Here is a 21,214-nt window from a genome sequence, read left to right as displayed (position 1 = left end):
TACCGTCTGTCCAATGGAGAGTGCATGACGACCTGTGTGGTAGTGACCACTTTCTGATCTTTCTGTCACTGCCACAGCGTCAGTCTTCTGGGCGCCCTGGCAGATGGGCTATGAATCTGGCTGACTGGGACTTGTTCTCCTCCACTGCCGCTATTGAGCCTCTCTCTAACAATGACATTGATGCAGTGGTTCAATCGGTCACCACCGGCATCGTTACTGCCACCGAATCTGCCATTGCCCGTTCTTCTGGGTCCCCTCGGCGGCGGACTGTGCCTTGGTGGTCACCTGAGATCGTTGAAGCGATTAAAGCTCACCAGCAGGCGCTCCAGCGTTGCAAGCGACATCCCTCAATCGACCACCTTATCGCCTTCAAACGGCTGCGTGCACGAGCCCGCCGCATTATCCGCCAACGCAAGCAGGAGTGCTGGGAGCGGTATGTGTCCACCATTGGCCTCCATGTCACTCCATCGCAGGTCTGGGCCGAGATTTGACGCCTCTATGGCCATTGGACCCCTGTCAGTGTCCCTGCGCTCTCACTGAATGGAGCAGTTTGTACTGAATCCGACGTCATAGCAAACCACTTGGCAGAGTACTTTGCTCTGAATTCCGCTTCTGCCAACTACCCCTTGGGCCTCCGCTCCATTAAAGAGCGGATAGAATGTCGGAGTCTTTCTTTTCGCACCCACCATCCTGAATTGTACAATGTTCCATTCAGTGAGTGGGAATTTCGCAGTGCCCTTGCTGCTTGTTCTGATACCGCTCCTGGGCCAGATAGCATCCCCTCTCAGATGCTGAAACACCTTTCAGTGGACTGCCAGCGACGCCTCCTCGACCTTTACAACCGTATTTGGGTTGAGGGTGAGTTTCCGTCGCAATGGCGGGAAAGTCTTGTTGTCCCCATTCTGAAACCAGGGAAGAATCCTTTGGAGGTGGTGAGCTACCGTCCCATTAGCCTCACCAATGTTCTTTGCAAGCCGGCGCTTGAATTGGGTACTGGAGTCTCGGGGCCTTCTGGCTCTGTCTCAGGGTGGGTTCCGTAAAGGCCGCTCCGTCGCCGACAATCTGGTGAGCCTGGAGTCGGCCATCCGTACTGCCTTTGCCCGCCGTCAGCATCTGGTCGCTGTCTTTTTCGACATGCGGAAAGCATATGATACGACATAGCGTCATCACATCCTTTCTACGCTTCATGGATGGGGTCTTCGGGACCCTCTGCCGATCTATATCCGCAATTTTCTGTCGTATCGTACCTTCCGCATGCACGTCGCGGCCTCATATAGTTCCTCCCAAGTCCAGGAGAACAGTGTGCCACATGGTTCTGTTCTAAGTGTCTGCCTGTTTTTAATAGCCATTAATGGGCTCGCTGCGTCCGTGGGGAAATTCTGTCTCCGCTTCCCTGTATGCTGGCGACTTCTGCCTTTACTACAGCTCTATTGGCATTGCAGCTGCTGAACGACAGCTACAGGGCGCAATCCGCAAGGCATAGTCTTGGGCTGTAGTGCATGGTTTTCAGTTCTCGGCAGCCAAGACCTGCGTTATGTATTTCTGCCGGCGACGCACAGTTCACCCGGAGCCGCGGCTTTATCTTGATGGCGAGCTTCTTCCAGTGGTAGAGTCACATAGGTTTTTGGGGGTGGTTTTTGATGCCCGGTTGACTTGGCTGCCTCATATTTGGCAGCTTAAACAGGTGTATTGGCGGCATCTAAATGCTATGCGATGCCTGAGCCACACCAGGTGGGGTGCCGACCAATCTACTCTCCTACGGCTTTACCAGGCGTTAATCCAGTCCCGTCTGGACTATGGGAGTCTGGCTTATGGCTCAGCATCCCCATCTGCGTTGCTGGTGCTGGACCCAATACTACACAGCGGGATACGACTTGCCACTGGTGCCTTCCAGACCAGCCCTGTGGACAGCATACTAGTGGAGGCAGGTGTCCCTCCCGTGCGGTTACGACGCCAACGTTTGCTGGCCGCTTATGCTGCCCACGTTTTTAGCTTGCCTGGGCATCCCAACTATCATCTCCTGTTCCCGCAATCGGTCGTCCATCTGCCAGAACGTCGGCCTCGGTCAGGTTGTACGATCGCAGTCCGAGTCAAAGAGCTTCTTTCCGGGCTTAGGGTTCTCACTTTTCCACCTCCTTCCCGGGCCACATTGCGTACACCCCCATGGTGTGTTCCTCGCCCTTGTCTTCGGCTCGACTTGGCACAGGGCTCGAAGGACCTAGTCCCTACAGAGGCCTTCCGCCGCCGCTTTTATTCCATCCTGGCCACGTATCAGGGCTCTGGCGTTGTATACACTGTCGGTTCGATGGTTGCTGGTCGTGTTGAGTATGCACTAACTCTAGGGGACCATTTCGAACAACGCTCCTTGCCAGATGGCTGCAGCGTTTACACTGCTGAGCTGGTCACCATCTTTTGAGCCCTAGCGTATATCCGCTCCTGCTCAGGTGAGTCCTTCATTATCTGTAGTGATTCCCTGAGCGGTTTACGAGCTCGTGACCAGTGATTCCCTCGTTCTCGTCTGGTGATGGCTATCCAGGATTCCCTGTGTACTCTTGCACGTTGCGGCCAGTCTGTGGTCTTCGTGTGGACCCCAGGCCATGTTGGGATACCCGGCAATGAGAATGTTGACCGCCTGGCGAAAGAGGCCACCAGTATACCATCTCTGGACATTGGCCTCCCGGAGACAGATTTGCGAGTGTTCCTATGCAGCAAAATTCTGTACCTTTGGGACACTGAATGGTGCGCCCTGCCTTCACGAAACAAACTTCGGGCCATCAAGGAGGCTACCGGTGTGTGGCGCTCCTCCTTGTGGGCCTCTCGCAAGAAGTCTGTTGTCCTCTGCCGGCTGCGCATTGGGCACACATGGCTGACGCACGGCCACCTATTGCGACGTGAGGACCCACCTTTATGTCGCTGCGGCTCCGTTTTGACAGTGGTCCACATTTTATTGGACTGTCCACTTTTAGCTGTGCTCAGGCAGTCGTTCGCACTGCCTGACATGCTCCCTGCTATTTTAATAGATGACTCTGCTATGACTGACTTAGTTTTACGTTTTATTCGGTCAGGGGTTTTTTATCATTTAATCTGAGTGTTTCTGTTTCATTTTATTGTATTGTGTTGATTCTGGCCTTTGGCCTACGATTTTAAACTGAGTTTTTAATGTGTTCTCGGTGGTTGGCTTTTCCTTTTTTATCCCTATGATCGGCCAACCACCGCCACACTCTGTGTGGTTTTACTTTGTTTTGTCTGTTCTTTGTCTGAGTATTTCTTGTCCTGTGTTGTCTGCTGTCTTTCCTGTTGTTCATTTTTCTTCTCTTTAGGAGGTTTTAGTTTTTTTTTTCTTGGAACAAGGGACCGATGACCGTAGTAATCTGGTCCCTATAATCCCACAAACCAACCTATGACTTCTGGCTATGGTAAAGCTGTCAAAAACTTGCTTGCAGAGCTTGACCTCTGCCTCTTGAATACTGATAGTTCCCTCACACTTCAATGTAGCATATTGGTCTAATTTGCCCATTGATATTTCCATTTACAGTCCAGCTCTTCTGTCCATCCATTGGAGAGTCCATGTGTAACAGTGATCATTTTCTGATCATTTTGACTCTCGTTTGGCATTGCTTAGCTGGGCATCGACCTGCATGGGCTCTTTCCAAAGCTGATTGGGATGCTTTCACCACTGCCATTGGCCTTTGCATCTCGCGGCATTGAGGTATTGATACTGTTTGTTAGAGCACAACTCCAGACATTCTGTTGGCAGCTGATTCAGCGATCTCCTCTTCCTTGGGATCCTCCAGTCAGAAGACTGTACCTTGGTGGACCCCTGAAATCGCTTTGGTTATTAGAGATCGCAGGCAGGCTCTTCAATACCATAAGCAACATCTGTTGATGAAGTACCTGATTGCCTTTAAATGGTTCCATGCCCAGGTCTGTTACCTCATAATATGGGAGAAACAAGAATTCTGGGAGTAATATGATGCTACCATCGGTCCACATACTCCTCTTCAGCAGGTTTGAGCAAAGATGTAACTCCTCTGTGGACACCAGTAACCCACATATATGCCTGATATCTGTGTGAAGGGTGATGTCTATACTGATCCAGACATTGTTGCTGAATATTTTGCTTTTCGTTACACTTAAGCCTCTGCACTGGAGAATTTTCAGCCTGCATTTTGTGCCCTCTCACATAGAAAGAGAGACTTCCTTTACCATTTACTGTGCATCACCTGGAACCTTATAATGCTCCATGCAGTGAGTGGGAATTCCTTAGTGTCTAGCCCTTTGCCCTGACAAGGCTCCATGACCAGACTGCATCCCCAGAGAAACACTCAAACACACATCAGTGGATTGGAATTTTCACATCCTTGCCATTTTCAACTGTATCTGGAAAGAGGATGAGTTCCTGTCTCAATGACGAGAATGCGTGGTTGTCCCAGCACTGAAACCAGGTAAACACCCCCTTTAGATGGACAGTTATGGCCCACTTGGCTTCATAAATGTTCTCTGCATGTTGCTTGAATGAACAGTAAGCCAACGGCTGTGTTGATTTCTTGGTTCTTGGGGTGTTTTTCACCTCATCCTTGGCTCTCCTCATCTCTCCTTTGAACCAAAACTCTCAGTAGACCCTGTGACTTTTCCCAGTCTGTTCCTGATGCCCTTGACCCATTTCCAGGCTCAGATATGGTATACACTGACAGCCCTACGATTGGTGGATTAACTGGTTTTGCCCCCCCCCCCCCCCCCCCCCCCCACACACACACACACATTCCTGGCTTGACACAAACAGGCTTAAGAGATCGATGGCCATGTAGTTTGGTCCTTTGAAACTCATCAATCCTTCCATCCACTTCATACTAAGAAGTCCCAACCATGCAGACTAACAACCCATGGCCCCTGCGTCTGTAGAGAATAGCAGACTGCCTGCAAATATACCAAGGGTCTCACTGAGGCCTTCCCCCCAGGGGGCTCACAGTTCTTATGAGAGTTTGTGCGTGGCGCACACGGGGCCCCGAGCTATCGCAGCCAACTCTTCCTACCCTGGCTGTGTTTCCTTCACCCTGCCCTCCCTTCCTAAACTCGCTCCTTCCCCATTGCCACCTCCTTCCCCTCTCTCGAAGAGCTCCCTCTCTAGCATCTGTGGTGTGGTTTCCTCTCCCCCCTTCCTTCCCCTCTCCCTTCCTCAGTGTAGCCCCCTGCCACCCTGCTAGGTCACCAGCATGTGTAGCCAGTCCATGTGGTGGGGCTGTTATGTACCCATATGGCTGAGCCCCCTGATAACACAGGGATCACACTGCTGATACCCAAGCTGTTCCCTCCCCATGTATATCCTGGCTGCAACCGCCGTGTCAGATGCCCCTTGCTGTGGCTGGGTGGCGCCTATTGAGAGACCCCCTTGTCAGAGTGGGTGGTATAAGGGCGGATGCTTGGTGCAGGGAGCATATCAAGCTGCAAAAATCTGGCTGTTCACAAACGGCTGTCTCTTCGAATGGTGAAGAATCATTGAATGCCTCTTTGTATGGCGTGGCAACCTTCCCTTCCCTGACTACACCATGGGAGGAGGGCCAGGCTCCCCATCTTGAGATGAAACCCTGTCCCCATTATCTCGTCTGTACTAGGACATATGGGGACACATTCATTGCCACAAAGCCATTGTTTTTTTGGAAAATATTGAGGACAAGTTTCGTGAAGTGACGTCTCTTAATAAGATGGGGTCGGGCTCCCTGTTGATCAAAGCTTCTTCTGCCACCCAATCCACAGCCCTTTGTGCCTTTGATCATTTTGGCAATGTCCCAGTGTCTATCGCTCCTCTCCCCCTGCGGGTTCGGGGGTACGAATAGGCCCGCGGTATTCCTGCCTGTCGTAAGAGGCGACTAAAAGGAGTCTTCAAAGTTTCGGCCTTATGTGATGGTCCCCACTTGGGTTTGACCTGCCATTTTCAAAATTTCCGTTGTTAGTGCGTGCCATTTGGGGAAGGACGCCTTACGTGGTGTTTTTCTATTGGTCCATCGTGCACCTCCATATTGCATGCTATCTATTGTCGTGTGGAGGGATTTACACCCCATGTCTTCTGGGTTGCCTCCTCGTCTTGTGCGCAATCCCCTTCTTAGCGCCCACGGCAATTGTGGACCCTTTCAACACCTAAAATCCAGCACGGTAGCCAGTCCGTTGTGGTGGGGTCGTCATGTACCCTCTTGGTGGTAGCCCCCTGACCACGCAGGGATCGCACTACAGATGCCAGAGCTGTTTCCTCCCCATGCATGCCAAGGAGTATGTGCCCATCTTGTCTGGGGCACGGGGACTCCGGGCAATGGGATATCGGCCAGGTACCCGTTGCTTTGGCTGGGTGGCGCCCTTGGGGAGAGCCCTCGTTCGGAGTAGGTGGCATCTGGGCGGATGTGGCGCAATGAAGCGCAATAAATCTCAGCAAGCTGGTGGTCGCACTGCCACCAGCGTCTCTAAGCGAGGCAAAATTGAATTCGATGCTGCACAATATGATCCTCAGTCGTTCCCCTCGTTGGCTGCGCCATGGGAGGGACGCAGATCTAGTGCCAAGCAGGAGCCTTATGTACCACAATACCTTGTCTGCAGCAGAAGTGATGGTGACTCCTTTCTTTCGACAAAGCCTATGTTTTTTGTGGAACACCTGGAGGATAAGTTTGGGGAAGTGGCGGGTTTGTCTAAAATGAGGAATGGGTCCATCCTCCTCAAGACGGCCTCCCCAGCCCAGTCACGGGCGTTGCTCTTGTGTGATAAGCTGGGAGACGTCCCTGTTACCGTCACTCCCCACAGTAGCTTAAATATGGTCCGGGGGATTATTTACCATCGCGACCTCTTGTTACAGTCCGATGACGAGCTGAGAGCTGACTTGGAACGACGTGGTGTGCATTTTGTCCGTCGTGTGCACAGAGGACCCAAGACCAACAGGGTGGCCACCGGTGCCTTTATCTTGGCCTTCGAGGGTGCTGTATTGCCTGAGAAGGTCAAGGTAATGGTTTACCGTTGTGACGTCAAGCCATACATCCCTCCCCCGATGCGGTGCTTCCAGTGCTGGAAGTTTGGGCATATGTCCTCCCGTTGCCCATCCAGTGCCACATGTCGAGATTGCGGACGCCCCTCCCATCCCGATTCTCCATGTGCGCCTCCGCCTGTCTGTGTCAACTGTGGGGAACACCACTCTCCATGCTCGCCGGACTGCCCCGTTCTTCATAAGGAGCGGAAGATTATGGAATTTAAGACCCTGGACCGGCTTACTTATCGCGAGGCAAAACTGAAATTTGAAAGGTTGCATCCTGTCCCTCTTCAAACTTCTTATGCTGCAGCTACGTTATCGTCGCCCTCGCGGGCGGCAGTTGTCGCCTCCTCTGTGCCGCCTTCAGTTGGCCCTCGGGGCCGTCCATCTCTGTCTGCCCCCCTTTTGTCTGGGGGCAAGCCTTCCTCTGTTGCCCCCTTAGCAGTTGGGGGCAAACCCCCTTCTGTCACTCCCCCCGCACATGCTTCAGGAGTGACATCTGCTCCAAAACCAGGGGGCTCGATACCTCCCCCTCCCCCTCCCCCTTCTCTGCCGGCGTCGTCTCTGCCGGCTCCTCTCTCGCGGAAGGGGTCCCTCGGGGCCCTCCCTTCTTCCGGTTCTTCTGCTACCCCGCCGGATGTCAGCCAGTGGCTGAAGGTTCATCCACCTGCTGGTCGTAGGGCTTCTGCGTCGTCGTCAGCCTCCGACGCTCCTTTAGAGAAACTCTCCCAGCCCTCTAAGCCAAAGGACAGACGCGAGAAGAAGGACCGGAACGTGTCCAAGAAGAAGGACGCTCCGGCAGTTTCAGTATCGCCTGCTGTCAATAGCTCTGGCTCTGGGGATGCGGTGGAGATCCTCGCCTCTGCCGCGGATCTCGCCCTCACGGAACCCTCGGGGACCTCTCCTATGGACACAGCTGACTCTCGCTCGGTGGCGGCCGTTGACTCTGCGGCGCCGTCTGTCTCTTAGTGGACTTAACGCCCTCCCAGTCCCTTCCTGCTTCCATTCTCCAGTGGAATTGCGGCGGTTATTTCCGCCACCTGCCTGAGCTCCGGATGCTTTTGAGTGTTTCCCCTGTTCTGTGCATTGCTCTTCAGGAAACTTGGTTTCCAGCAATGCGGACCCCTGCCCTTCGCGGTTATCGGGGATACTATAAGAACCGCGCTGACTGTCAACGAGCTTCAGGTGGAGTTTGCCTCTTTGTTCACCACTCTGTCTGTAGCTCACCAGTACCCCTTCTGACGCCTTTAGAGGCAGTCGCTGTCAGGATTGAGCTCTCGCCGGCTATTACTGTTTGCTCTGTTTACATTCCTCCGTATGGACAACTCCCCCGACATGTCTTGGCTGCGCTGCTGGCTCAACTCCCGCCGCCATTGCTGCTTCTGGGCGATTTCAATGCCCACAACCCTCTATGGGGTGGGACTGTCTCCGATGACCGTGGTCGCGCTGTGGAGCATGTGTTGGCTCAGCTCGACCTTAGCCTCTTGAACACCGGTGCTCCCACGCATTTCAGTGTGGCCCATGGCTCGTTCTCGGCCATCGATCTCTCTCTTTGCAGCCCCGGACTTCTCCCATCCCTTCACTGGAGAGTGCATCCTGACCTGTGTGGTAGTGACCATTTTCCCATCTATTTGTCACTGCCCCAGTGTCATTCTTCTGGGCGCCTGCCCCGCTGGGCTCTCAACAGGGCTGACTGGCCGGCTTTTACTTCCGCTGCCACCATTACTTCTCTCCCACAGGGTGACATTGACGAGGTGGTCCGTGTCTTGACCTCGTCAATTATTTCTGCGGCCGAGATTGCCATCCCTCGCTCTTCTGGACTCCCTCGGAGGAAGTCTGTCCCCTGGTGGTCGCCGGAGATTGCTGAGGCTATTCGCGACCGTAGGCGGGCTCTCCAGCGTCATAAGCGGCACCCGTCTCTGGAGACCCTCATCGCCTTTAAGAAGCTCCGTGCCTTGGCCCGTCGTCTTATTGCACGGCGTAAGCAGGAATGCTGGGAGAGGTACATTTCATCCTTGGGCTCCCGTGTCTCCCTGTCGCTCGTGTGGTCCCGCATCCGGCGGATTTATGGATACCAGACCCCTATGGGTGTCCCTGGAATCTCCCTGGACGGCGCTGTCTGCACGGACGCCGCCACCATTGCTGACCACCTTGCCACGCACTTTGCTACGAGCTCTGCGACTGCAACTTACCCTCCTGCCTTTCGCTCTCTAAAGGAGCGCGCCGAGCGGACGCCGTTATCGTTCCACACACGTCGTTCTGAAAAATACAATGCTCCTTTCAGCGAGAGGGAATTCCTCGCTGCCCTCGCCAATTGCCCTGATACAGCGCCAGGACCGGACTGCATCCACGCGCAGATGCTGAAGCATCTCTCCAGGGACTGCCAGAGACACATCCTCACCATCTTTAACCGCATTTGGAGCGAGGGCGTGTTCCCGTCGCAATGGCGAGAGGGTGTTATCGTTCCCATCTTGAAGCCCGGTGCGGACCCTCTGGCGGTGGACGGCTATCGCCCCATTACACTAACCAACGTTTTGTGCAAATTGCTCGAACGTATGGTGGGGCGGCGTTTGTGTTGGGTCCTTGAGTCGCGCGGTCTCCTCGCTCCATCCCAGGGTGGCTTCCGTCAGGGCCGGTCTGCTGCGGACAATTTGGTGCGGCTGGAATCTGCTATCCGTACGGCCTTTTCCCGCCGTCAGCATCTCGTTGCTGTATTTTTTGATCTGCGGAAGGCATATGACACAACATGGAGGCATCACATCCTTGCTACGTTGCGCGAGTGGGGTCTTCGTGGTCAGCTTCCAGCTTTTCTTCAAAACTTTTTATTGCGCCGCTCTTTCCGGGTGCAAGTCGGTGCCGCCTCTAGTTCATCTTATATACAGGAAAATGGGGTCCCGCAGGGCTCGGTGTTGAGCGTTTCCTTATTTCTAGTGGCCATTAATGGTCTGGCTGCAGCTGTGGGGTCGTCGGTGTCTCCTTCTTTGTATGCCGACGACTTCTGCATCTCATTTAGCTCAACGACTACGGGAGTCGCCGAACGCAGGCTGCAAGCAGCCGTTCGCAAGGCGGCATCATGGGCTCTGACTCATGGATTTCAGTTCTCTGCGGCCAAGACTCGAGTTATGCACTTCTGCAGGCGTCGGACGGTCCACCCTCATCCGGAACTTTACCTCGACGGTCACCTACTTGAAGTGGTGGACACTAGCCGCTTCTTAGGACTCGTCTTTGATGCCCGGCTCACATGGGTTCCTCATATTACTCAGCTGAAGCAAAAGTGCTGGCAGCACCTCAACGCCCTCCGCTGCCTGAGCCATGCGTCTTGGGGTGCAGATCGTAGCACGCTGTTGCGATTATACAGAGCCCTTGTGCAGTCCAGGCTTGATTATGGGAGCCTGGCCTATGGGTCTGCATCGCCCTCAGTGTTGACGTTGTTGGACCCCATACACCACTGTGGGGTTCGGCTTGCAACTGGTGCTTTCCGTACGAGCCCCGTGGATAGTCTGCTGGTGGAGGCCGGGGTTCCCCTGCTGCGGATTCGCCGCCACCGACTGCTCGCCGACTATGCTGTCCATGTGCATTGCTCACCGGGCCATCCCAATCATCGCCTGCTTTTCCCTGCCAGGGTCCTCCCTCTGCCCGACCGGCGACCTAGGTCTGGGCTTTCCATTGCTGTCCGTGTCCAGTCCCTGCTGTCGGAACTGGGGTTGTTCCCTCTTCTGCCGCCCTTCCGGGCCTGTGCACCCACGCCTCCCTGGTGTATGACCCGTCCGTCCGTCCGCCTGGACTTGGCACGGGAACCCAAGGACTCGGTTCCGCATGTGGCCCTCTGTCACCGTTTTCTTGCGCTCGTCGCCTCGTTTTCAGGCTGTGAGCAGAGCTGGTGGCCATATTGCGCACTCTTGAGCATATGCATTCCTGCTCAGGTACGTCCATCGTCATCTGCAGTGACTCCCTGAGCAGCCTCCAGGCTATCGACCGCTGCTATACCTCTTGTCCTCTGGTATCCTTTATTCAGGAGTCTGTTTTTGCCATTACCCGCTCTGGTCGTTCGGTGGTCTTTGTTTGGACGCCAGGTCACGTTGGCATCCCGGGGAATGAACGTGTCGACAGGCTGGCCAAAGGGGCGGTCGACGCCCCCACTTTGGCGATCGGCCTCCCGGCTCGTGATTTGCAGCTGGCGTTGCGCCGTAAGGTGCTTCAGATGTGGCGTGACGAGTGGCGTAGCCTGACTTCTCCGAATAAACTGCGGGCTGTCAAGGAGACGACCGATGTGTGGCAGTCCTCCCTGCGGGCTTCTCGCAGGGACTCTGTCATCCTGTGTCGGCTCCGCATCGGCCATACCTACCTGACGCACGGACATCTTTTGCGTCAGGAGGATCCCCCCCTGTGTCAGTGTGGGTCCCGGTTGACGGTCGCCCACATTTTGTTGGAGTGTCCCCGCCTGCGCATCCTCCGGCAGACTTTTAATCTCCCGGGCACGTTGCCTTTGGTTTTATGCGACGATGCCTCCATGGCTGACGACGTTTTAAATTTTATCCGTGGTAGTCCTTTTTATGGTTCCATTTAGGGGGGACCTGTCCCTTTCCCTTTCTGTGTATCTTGTCCTCGAGTGTCTCATTGGTTCCAGATTTTAATGTGTGTATTCGGATGGTTGACTCTTTCCCAATTTTTGTACCCATGGTCAGTCAACCAGTCTCCGACCCTCTTATTTTCTTCCGTTTCTTTCTGTCCAGTGTTCGTCTGTACTCTTCTTGTCTCTAGTGTTCGCTGACACACTGGTGTTCTTTCAGTGACTGGGGGGAGGGGCGTCTCCTCCCCCCTTGGGGTTTTACCTGTTCCGTAAATTTTGTTTCGCTGGTTTTTTTTGGAATGGGGGACTGATGACCTTAGCTGTTTAGCCCCCCTTAAACATCCCAACAACAACAACAACATCTATCGCTCCTCACCAATCTCTGAATAATTTTTCATAGGGACCTTATCCTGCAAACTGATGATGACCTCCAGGCTAATCTGGAGTGGCATGGCACTCACTTCATTGAGCAGAAGGGTCGAAAAGACAATTGCACTGATACTGGTGCCTTCATTCTGCATTTTGAAGGGGATACCCTCCCAGAGAAGGTCAAGGTTACGCGCTACAGATGTGACATGAAGCCGTACATCCCTCCACCTATGCGGTGCTTTTGGTGCTTGTGTTTTGGGCATATGTCCTCCTGCTGTACAGCAGACACCTTGTGTGGTGATTGTGGCCATCCACTCCATGAGGTGAGCCCTGTGTTCCACCACCTGTGTGTCATTTGCGCTGACCACCACTCCCCTTGCTCGCTGGATTGCCTGGTGCACAATAGAGAAAAGAAGATCCAAGACTACAAGTCCCTGGATAACCTATCTTACTCTGACGCCCGCCAAAAGAATTAGAGACTCTATCCAGTGTCACTATCAACTTTCACCTCTGTTACTTCATTTCCTCCTCCTTCTCCTCAGCCTTACCCCGGTACTATCCCTCTCCCCCCTTCCCCTTCTCTGCAGTTCCCATGAGCTCCCATCATAGAGCCACTCACCCTCCCTGGTTGAAGAAGTTCCTCACTCCTGGGACCTCTCTCCCTGGCGTCTCTCAGGCCAAAAGACTCTTATCACCACTCGGCTACAAGGCGCACCATCTATGCGCCCCAAGGTCACTCCCTCTCTTTCAGTTCCTGATCTTGTAGAAGCCTGTACGCCCCCCTTGCCCTGCCCTCCTCCACCTCAGAAAGAGAAGAAGAAACTTAAATCGCAAGACAATGTGCCCCCAGTGCCCCTGGAGGTGCCATCTTCCCCCTCGCTACGTGAGTCTGACATCTTATTTTTGGATGGCACCACATACTTGTCAGTGATGACTACAGACCGATTGACCTGACCAACTCAGCTTCTTTATGTCTATCTTGGAGTCTTGCCACACGATCATCCAGGAGAATTGCAGTGGATACTATAGTCACGTGCCAGAAATGCAACATCTTGTCTAGTCCTATTCTGCGTTCTGTCTTGTTCTTCAAGATTCTCCACTCTCCAACATTTTGTGGTTATCGGGCATTCTGTTGTAATCATGCTGGCTCCAGGGTAGCATCTGGTGGGGTCTGCACTCTGGTTCGCTCCAATGTCATTAGTGATTGGATCCCCCTGCATACCAATGTGGGAGCAATAAAGGTTTGAGTGCAAATGACTCCGGCAATCACAATTTGCAATGTCTACCTCCCTCCAGGTAGGAGACTTCCTTACGTTGCACTGTCTACCTTAATCCAGCAACTTCCACTCCCGTTTCTCCTCCTTGGGGACTTCCGTGCCCACCATCCACAATGGGGGAGTGTCACTTCAACGGGTAGGGGTATCCTAATTGACCAACTTATCACGGACCTCGATTTGTGCCACCTCAATAGTGGTTCTCCTACCCACTTCAGTGCTGCTCATGGCACCTTCTCTGCTATCAATCTCACGATCTCTTCCCCTGCCCTTGTGGCTTCCCTACATTGGTCATCCTATGATGATCTTTGTGACAGTGACCACTTTCTGGTGATTCTATCATTCTCCTGCTGCCACCAGGCAGATGGGCCCTCACATTGGGCATTCTGCAGGGCCAATTGGCCCTTAAACACATCTTTTGTGAACTTTGACACCTCCCTCTTGAATTCCATTGATGTAGTCGTGCAAGGCATCTTTGCCACTATTCTGAATGCTCCTGGCACTGCTGTTCCCCTATATACAGGTACCCCTCATCGTCGACCAGTACTGTGGTGGACCAAGGATGTTGCAGTCACTGTCCAGGACTACTGACGGGCGTTGCAGCAATTTAATCGACACCCTTCACAGTCCAACCTCCTCTCTTTTAAGCGTCTCCATGCTAAGGCTCATTACCTTATTAAGCGGAGTAAAAATGAATGCTGGGAGTGCTATGCTTCCTCCCTGCAGACGTATGCCTCTTCATTGCAGGTTTGGTCCAAGCTCCATAGCCTTCTGAGCCGCCAGTGACAATCAACTGTCCAGGGTCTGAACCTCCAAGATGCTCTGTGCACTGATCCATTTGTCCTTGAGTAACACCTCGCGACACACTTTGCGATGGCATAGTCATCCTCTTCCTACCCTACTGCCTTTCTGTGGCAGAGACGCAGAGTTGAACAGACCTCCCTCCGTTTCATCCTGCACCATGTTGAGCCCTATAATGCAATCTTCTTTGAATGGGAATTGGTGCAGGCTCGTAGCTCACCACAAGACACAGCCTCAGGTCTGAATTCCATCCAACACTTGGATGTTCCCCAGAGGCAACAGCTCCTCAGGGTCTCCAACCACATTTCGCTCACAGATGCTTTTCCATTACAATGATGACAGTATTGTTACCCCGTCCTTAAGCTCAGGAAAAACCCAATGTCTCTAGACAGCTACTGCCCTATTAGCCTGATGAATTTATTTGTAAACTGCTCAAAAGGATAGTCAGCTTCAGATTATGTTGGGTACTCGAATCTCGAGGCCTTTCGTCCCCATATCAGAGTGGCTTCCGGGCAGGGCGATCTCCAAATGACCATTTACTCCAGTCGAAATCGGCCTTCCGACAGGGTTTCACTCACCACCGGCACCTTTTCACGTTCTTATAAGGCATATGACATGGCTTGACACAATCAAATTTTAGTTACCCTCCATGACTGGGGCTTCTGTGGCCCCCTTTCTGATTTTTATCCACAAGTTTTTATCTCACCAGCTCTTCCAGGTTTGACTTGGCACTTCACTCAGCACCCTTCAAATTCAGGAGAATGGTATCCCACAGGGTTCTGTGGTAAGTGTCACACTCTTCCTCATTGCCGTCAATGGGCTTGTGACCTCTGTTGGGCCTCTGGTTACCCCAGCATTGTATGTCGATGATTTTTGCATCTGGTGCAGCTCCCACTCTGTAGCATCTACTGAATGCCAGCTCCAAGGTTACATCCAGTGGGCCTCTGCATGCGCCATCCCTCATGGCTTCGTTTTCTCCCTCCAAAATGCGGGTTATGCATTTTTGTCGTCGACCCACAGTACACCCCAGCTCCAGAACTTTATTTAGGCAACCAGCTCTTCTGTGTTGTAGCACAGTGCCATTTCTTGGGCCTTATTTTTGATAACAAGCTGACATGGCTTCCCCACATTCGCCACCTAAAGACTACATGCGTGCGGAAGCTTAATGCTATCTGCCTTCTGGCCTACACATCTTGGGGTGCAGACCATTCCACTCATCTCCATCTTTACTATCTTGTCCTGCAACTTTGAAACTCCTTGACCCTGTCCAACATTGTGTGGTGCATCTGGCTATTGGTTCTGCACTAGTCTTGTTGATAGTCTCCTCACGGAAGTGGGGATTCCCCCTCTATACATCCGATGGAGCCAGCTCCTTGTTTCTTACGCAATCACCATTTGCTGATACCCTGATCATCCTATGTACCCTGTGCTCCTCGCCAATGAGGGATGTATCGCTCCTAACACCTGCCAACGCATGGGATTGTCGGTTGGCATGTGTCTCACTTCCCTCTTTCAGGATCTCCATCTCCACTCTCTGGACTGCACCCTGTGTCTTTCCTCCCATACCCCCCCTCCCTCCCCCAATTGGATGGTGCCTAGATCACGGATTAGTACCAATCTATTGCAGGGTCCTAAGGTCTCTGTTGCTCCAATGGTTTTCAGGTATCTTTATTTTTATGTATTTACACTTAAAGTTCCGTAGGACTCAATTGAGAAGCAAGTCTCCAAGGTCATGGAACATGTCAGCACATGAAATTACAACATAAAAGTAATATTATATAAAAATAAAATGTTTATGAACCCGAAAAAGGTCAGTCCATAAGTTTAAGTAAATGCAATCAACAATACAACAAGAATCAGCTTAATTTTTCGAGGAACTCCTCGACGGAATAGGAGTGACCCATGAGGAAACTCTTTATTTTCAATTTGAAAGCATGTGGATTACTGCTAAGATTTTTGAATTTGAATGGTAGCTTATTGAAACTTGATACAGCAGTATACCGCACACCTATCTGCACAGGAGTTAGGGAAGTCTGATCCAAATGCAGGTTTGATTTCTGCTGAGTATTAACTGAGTGAAAGTTGCTTATTCTTGGGAATAAGTTAATATTGTTAACAAGAAATAACAGTTAGGAATGTACATATTGAGAGGCCAATGTCAAAACACCAGACTCATGAACAGAGGTCGACAAGAGATTCGTCAACTTACACCACTCATTGCCCAAACCTCCTGTTTCTAAACCAAAAATATCATTTTAGAATGGGAAGAGCTACCCCAAAATGTAATACCATACAACATAAGCGAATGAAAATAAGCAAAGTAGACTAATTCTCATATTGAACTATCATACACTTCAGGTACTGCTCGAATGTTAAAAATGGCAGCATATAAGTCTTTGAACAAGATCCTGAATGCGGGGTTTCCATGACAGTTTACTATCTGAACACTTAGAAATTTGAACTGTTCAGTTTCACTGATCGTATGCCCATTCTGTGAAATTAAAAGTCTGGTTTTGTTGAATTATGTGTTATAAACTGTAAAAACTGAGCCTTACTGTGATTTAGTGTTAGTTTATTTTCTACCAGCCATGAACTTAGGTCATGAACTGCACTATTTGAAACCGAGCCAATGTTGCACATAACATCCTTTACTACCAAGCTAGTGTCATCAGCAAACAGAAATATTTTATAGTTACCCATAATACTAGAGGGCATATCATTTAACAGTGTGTCTAACTCTGCCACCTCAAATATCTTTGGAACAACAATAGATATTCAAAAACGGTTTTCACCAGCATGAGCATACGGCAGGGGCTTAGGAAACCAAATACTATGCGAAATTTTAAAACATAAGCAAATACTATTTTCAACAAAAACTTGTGTATTTTTAAATGGACTCTGCCTATTATTTCATATGCAATCAATAGCATGAAAATTCCCATTGTGAATAATGGCCTTTTGCTGTCTGTTGCTAAAGTAAGAGGTGAACCAATTGTGAAGTGCTACTCGTATTCCTAATAGTCCAACTTCTGGAGCAATATTTTGTGAACAACACAAACAAACACCTTAGTTAAATCAAAAAATACACCTAGCATTCGAAACCTTTTGTTTAACCCATCCAACTCCTCACAGAAAAAAGAGAATATAGCATTTTCCGTTGTTAAATGACTACTAAACCCAAACTGTACATTTGATAGCAAATTGTATGATATAAAATGATCAATTATCCTTACAAACAAAGCCTGTTCAATAACTATAGCAAATACTGATGGCATAGAAATTGGTCTAAAATTGTCTACATTATCCCTTTCTCCCCTTTATAAAGTGGCTGTACTACTGAGCACTTTAATAGTTCAGGAAACTGACAATTCCTAAAGGAAAAATTACAAATATGGCTAAATACAGGTCTAACATGTGCAGCAGAATACTTTAACATTCTGCTAGGCACTCCATCATAACCATGAGAGTCCTTAGTCTTCAGTGATTTAATTATTGACTCAATCTCCCCCTTGTGTGTATCACAGAGGAATATTTCAGACATCAATTTCGGAAAGGCATTTGCCAAGAAAGTTATGATTCCTTGTAGAAACTAAATTTTTATTTAATTCACCAGCATTGTTCAGAAAATGATTGTTACATGCTGTACATATATCTGATTTATCAGTAACAGACATATTTTTACTACGAACTGAGTTTATATCGTCGACCTTTTGCTGCTGACCAGACACTTCCTTCACAATTGACCATATGGTTTTAATTTTATTCTGTAAATTTGCTATTCTATTTGCATTACCACATACTCTTTGCATTCCTAACATTGTTTCTAAGCACGTTACAATACTGTTTGTGCCATCCTTGCAGAGTTCCAGGGTGCCACCATCTTTTACACTGATGGTTCTAAGACAATCGAGCAGGTGGGATACGCTTTTATGTTTCCTACTGGCTTCGAACACCTTTTATTGCCAGGATCATGTAGCGTCTTCACAGAAGAGCTTCTAGCCATTCATAGAGTTCTCCTTTTTGTTTCTCAGGTCTCCCTCTAAAGTGTTTCAATTTGTTCAGACTCCATGAGCAGGGTGCAAGCTATCGACTGATGCTACTCTCGTCACCCTTTGGTCTCTGCTGTCCATGACTACCTCTCTGCCCTTGAGCGTTCCACCTGTTCAGTCATCTTTCTCTGGGTTCCAAGTCATGAGGGCATCCCAGGTAATGAACTGGCTGACAGTTTGGCTAGAGAAGCAGATACTTACTACCCCCCCCCCCCCCTCCCCTCCATTTCCTTTCATGATTCCAGCTGCAGATATGCAGATCTACATCAGATCTCTCTTTGTCCAAAAGTGGAATGCCATCTGGAGTGCTACAGCTCATAGTAATAATTTCCGCACAATCAAGGAGTCTACTGCAGTTTGGCACTCTTCCTTCTGCTCCTCTCAGAAGGAATCCACTGTTTTATGCCATTTATGCTTTGGTCATACCCATCTTTCATTGTTTCCTCCTATGTAACGACCCAACCTCACAGTGTGGTTGTGGAGCCAGACTGACGATACCTCACATATTGGTGAAATGTCCCCTTCTTTCGGCCTTATTGTTAAGTATAGTCTTCCCGATTCCTTAAATTTAATATTAGCAGACGATCCACGGATGGTTGAACTGGTCCTCAGTTTCATCCATGAAAGTGGTTTTTATTGCCAGATGTAAGGTTCTACTTTAATCTTGGAGCAGGGGCAGATTGGTAGTGGTTGGGACTTCTTTTACAGCCTTCTCAGTCTGTGACCCCACCTTTTTCCAGTTTTTGGAATTGGTCTCCCCTTTTATGCCTTTACTGTGTGTGTTTAATGTTCAGTATTTTATAATTTGACTTCCATGACTGCATCCGTCCACTTTTTGCAGACACTCTTACTTCTTTGACTCGCTTCAGAATCGCAGGACTGATGACCTTGCTGTTTGGTCCTGAACCCCTCTCAGTTAATCAATCAGTCAATCAACCACTGAGGCCTTCACAGACCCACCTCCCACATACCCGCATCAGGCCATGAAGGAACAATCCCCTCTTGACTCAGTACCACCCAGGACCAGAGCAATTAAATCACAATCTCCACAAGGGTTTTCACTACCTCTATTCGTACTGTGAAATGAGCAATATCATACCCACTATCCTTCCCACATCTCCCGCAGTGGTATTCCATCACCCACGAACCTGTGCAATATTCTTGTCCATCCCTGCTTCCAGCTTCTTGCCTCATGTCTCTGAAATAGACCTAGATGCAAGAACTGCCCCATACATCCTTCCACCCCATCAGCACCACCTCCACTTCCTACTCCAGTCCTGTCACAGCTATCTCTTATTCTACAATGGCACGGATACCTGTGGAAGCAGTCATGTAATCTACAAACTAAGCTGCATTTACTGTGCTGCTTTCCCTGTGGGCATGACAACCAACAAGCTGGGAGGGAATGGGAGTGGCGATATGATAGCAAAGTTGAAGTATGCTTAGGCCACCTGTTACCTAAGTTATGCAACTGGTAGTGAGCCTGGCAAGCCACCTATTTTAATAATATGGTGTTCTCTCTTGCTGAGAGTTGCTCCGAAGGTCCTGCCAGTACCAGAAGTAAAGTCGCTAATCCTTCTTTTTAGTGGCTGTTTTAAATGGGAAACAAACAGAAAAACCATTGAGGATCTAAGTACGAAAATGCCTTTTGCTGGAACATTGAGTTTGTGAATAGAGGTTGGAGCAGGTACTGTCCCCCTCCCTCCTTTCTGCAAGGCTAACTAAAAGGTCTGAACATTTGAGTGATGCCAACTTGTGATATGATTAGAACAGGCAGTGTTGCCATTGATGGGGGCTGGGAGTGGTTGTACCCACAGATCTTCCTCTGAGGGCAGACTTCCTTGCTTTCCTAAATGTTTAAGTATTGATACAGCCAATTGTTCTCTAAAAAGATGCTATCATGTCCATAGAAAATCATCACTGTAAAATTGCTTGCGAATAGTGATTTTGTTTGTTTTATTGAATTCTTACATTCATTTGCTTATAACCATGATATTGAGTGTCCCAAAATCAACATTATTATTTCATCTCTGTCACACCTTTTACAGGGTGACAATTATTAAACCACATGAAAAAAGCAAACCTAAATTACTTACAAACTATGGTGTGTACACACTTTATTCAACATTTAAATATCATTATAGATATTTGGATTTTGGTTATGACATGTTCGATGTGATGATGAGGTGCAGATGAAGGGTAAAATTCTGCATGATCCTTTGAAGTGTTGGAACATTGATGCTGTGATGACCTCCTGAATGGCTGTTTACAGCTCAGCAATGGTTTTGGGGGTTATTGCTGTTCACCTTGTCTATAATAAAGCCCCCCAAAAAGGAGTCGCATGTGTTCAGATCTGGAGAAAATGGCGGCCAATTGAGGCCCATATCAGTGGCCTCTGGGTACCCCAGAACCAGAAAGCAGTTCTGCTTCGATGAGGTCGAGTTTTGTCTTGCATCCACTTTAGATAATTTCATCTCCATTATCATCCAAAACCTTCATGTATTGTTCGGTAGTCACTGTGATGTCAACGAATATCACACCGATTATTCTGGTTGAGAGTGAAAAGACTTCTCGAACACGAAATGCAGATTCTAAGTTTCGAAATGCGCCAATTTTTTATTGATGAATCCAACCAAATGAAACTGGGCTTCGTTGCTAAACCAAACCATCATGCGCGTACTAAGTCCCATCACGCCCTGCAGACAATTGTGCTGTTTGAATGTCCTAATGCCAACCGTTCAGAAGTTATGACAGTTTTATTTCATATAATTCAATAATTGTGACTCTGTTGATTACTGTATAAAGTAACAAGAATATTTGCTGTTATGTTAAGTAATATTGTTTTTTGTTTACAGATGGATATCATTCCAGCTATTAAGAAGCAAATAGAAAAGCTTGGCAAAAAGGATGATACATATCGCAGAGTTCAGCGGAAGAAATAACAGAGACATAAGTCATTTAAACATGTGTATCCTGTTCATTATAAACTTTCCATTAATATGATTGACATTTCACCACCTCATGTGCATGTATAATAGTACAATGAAAGCATTGTGTGAAATCAACAATATATTGGTGCAGATATTTTTTTCACTGGTTCTTCATTTTACTGTGCCTTTGCATATAGAAACTGATATATGAATAT

General features: G+C 49.4%; 1 protein-coding gene across 2 annotated transcripts in view; it reads left to right on the top strand.

Moving 5' to 3' along the window:
* LOC126355441 (U7 snRNA-associated Sm-like protein LSm10) overlaps positions 1-21,214 on the top strand; it is a 48,480-nt gene extending 27,266 nt beyond the window's left edge. For both annotated transcript variants that reach the window (XM_050005753.1, XM_050005762.1), the window contains exon 3: positions 20,925-21,214. In XM_050005753.1, the coding sequence (XP_049861710.1) occupies positions 20,925-21,011 (87 nt within the window). In that variant the 3' untranslated portion in view covers positions 21,012-21,214. The remainder of the gene's footprint in view (positions 1-20,924) is intronic.

The sequence above is a fragment of the Schistocerca gregaria genome, chromosome 1 (genome assembly GCF_023897955.1).
Source record: "Schistocerca gregaria isolate iqSchGreg1 chromosome 1, iqSchGreg1.2, whole genome shotgun sequence".
NCBI classification, from domain to species: Eukaryota; Metazoa; Arthropoda; class Insecta; order Orthoptera; family Acrididae; genus Schistocerca; species Schistocerca gregaria.
Note: the sequence above shows the minus strand (reverse complement) of the source record. Positions and strands in the feature narration are given on the sequence as shown.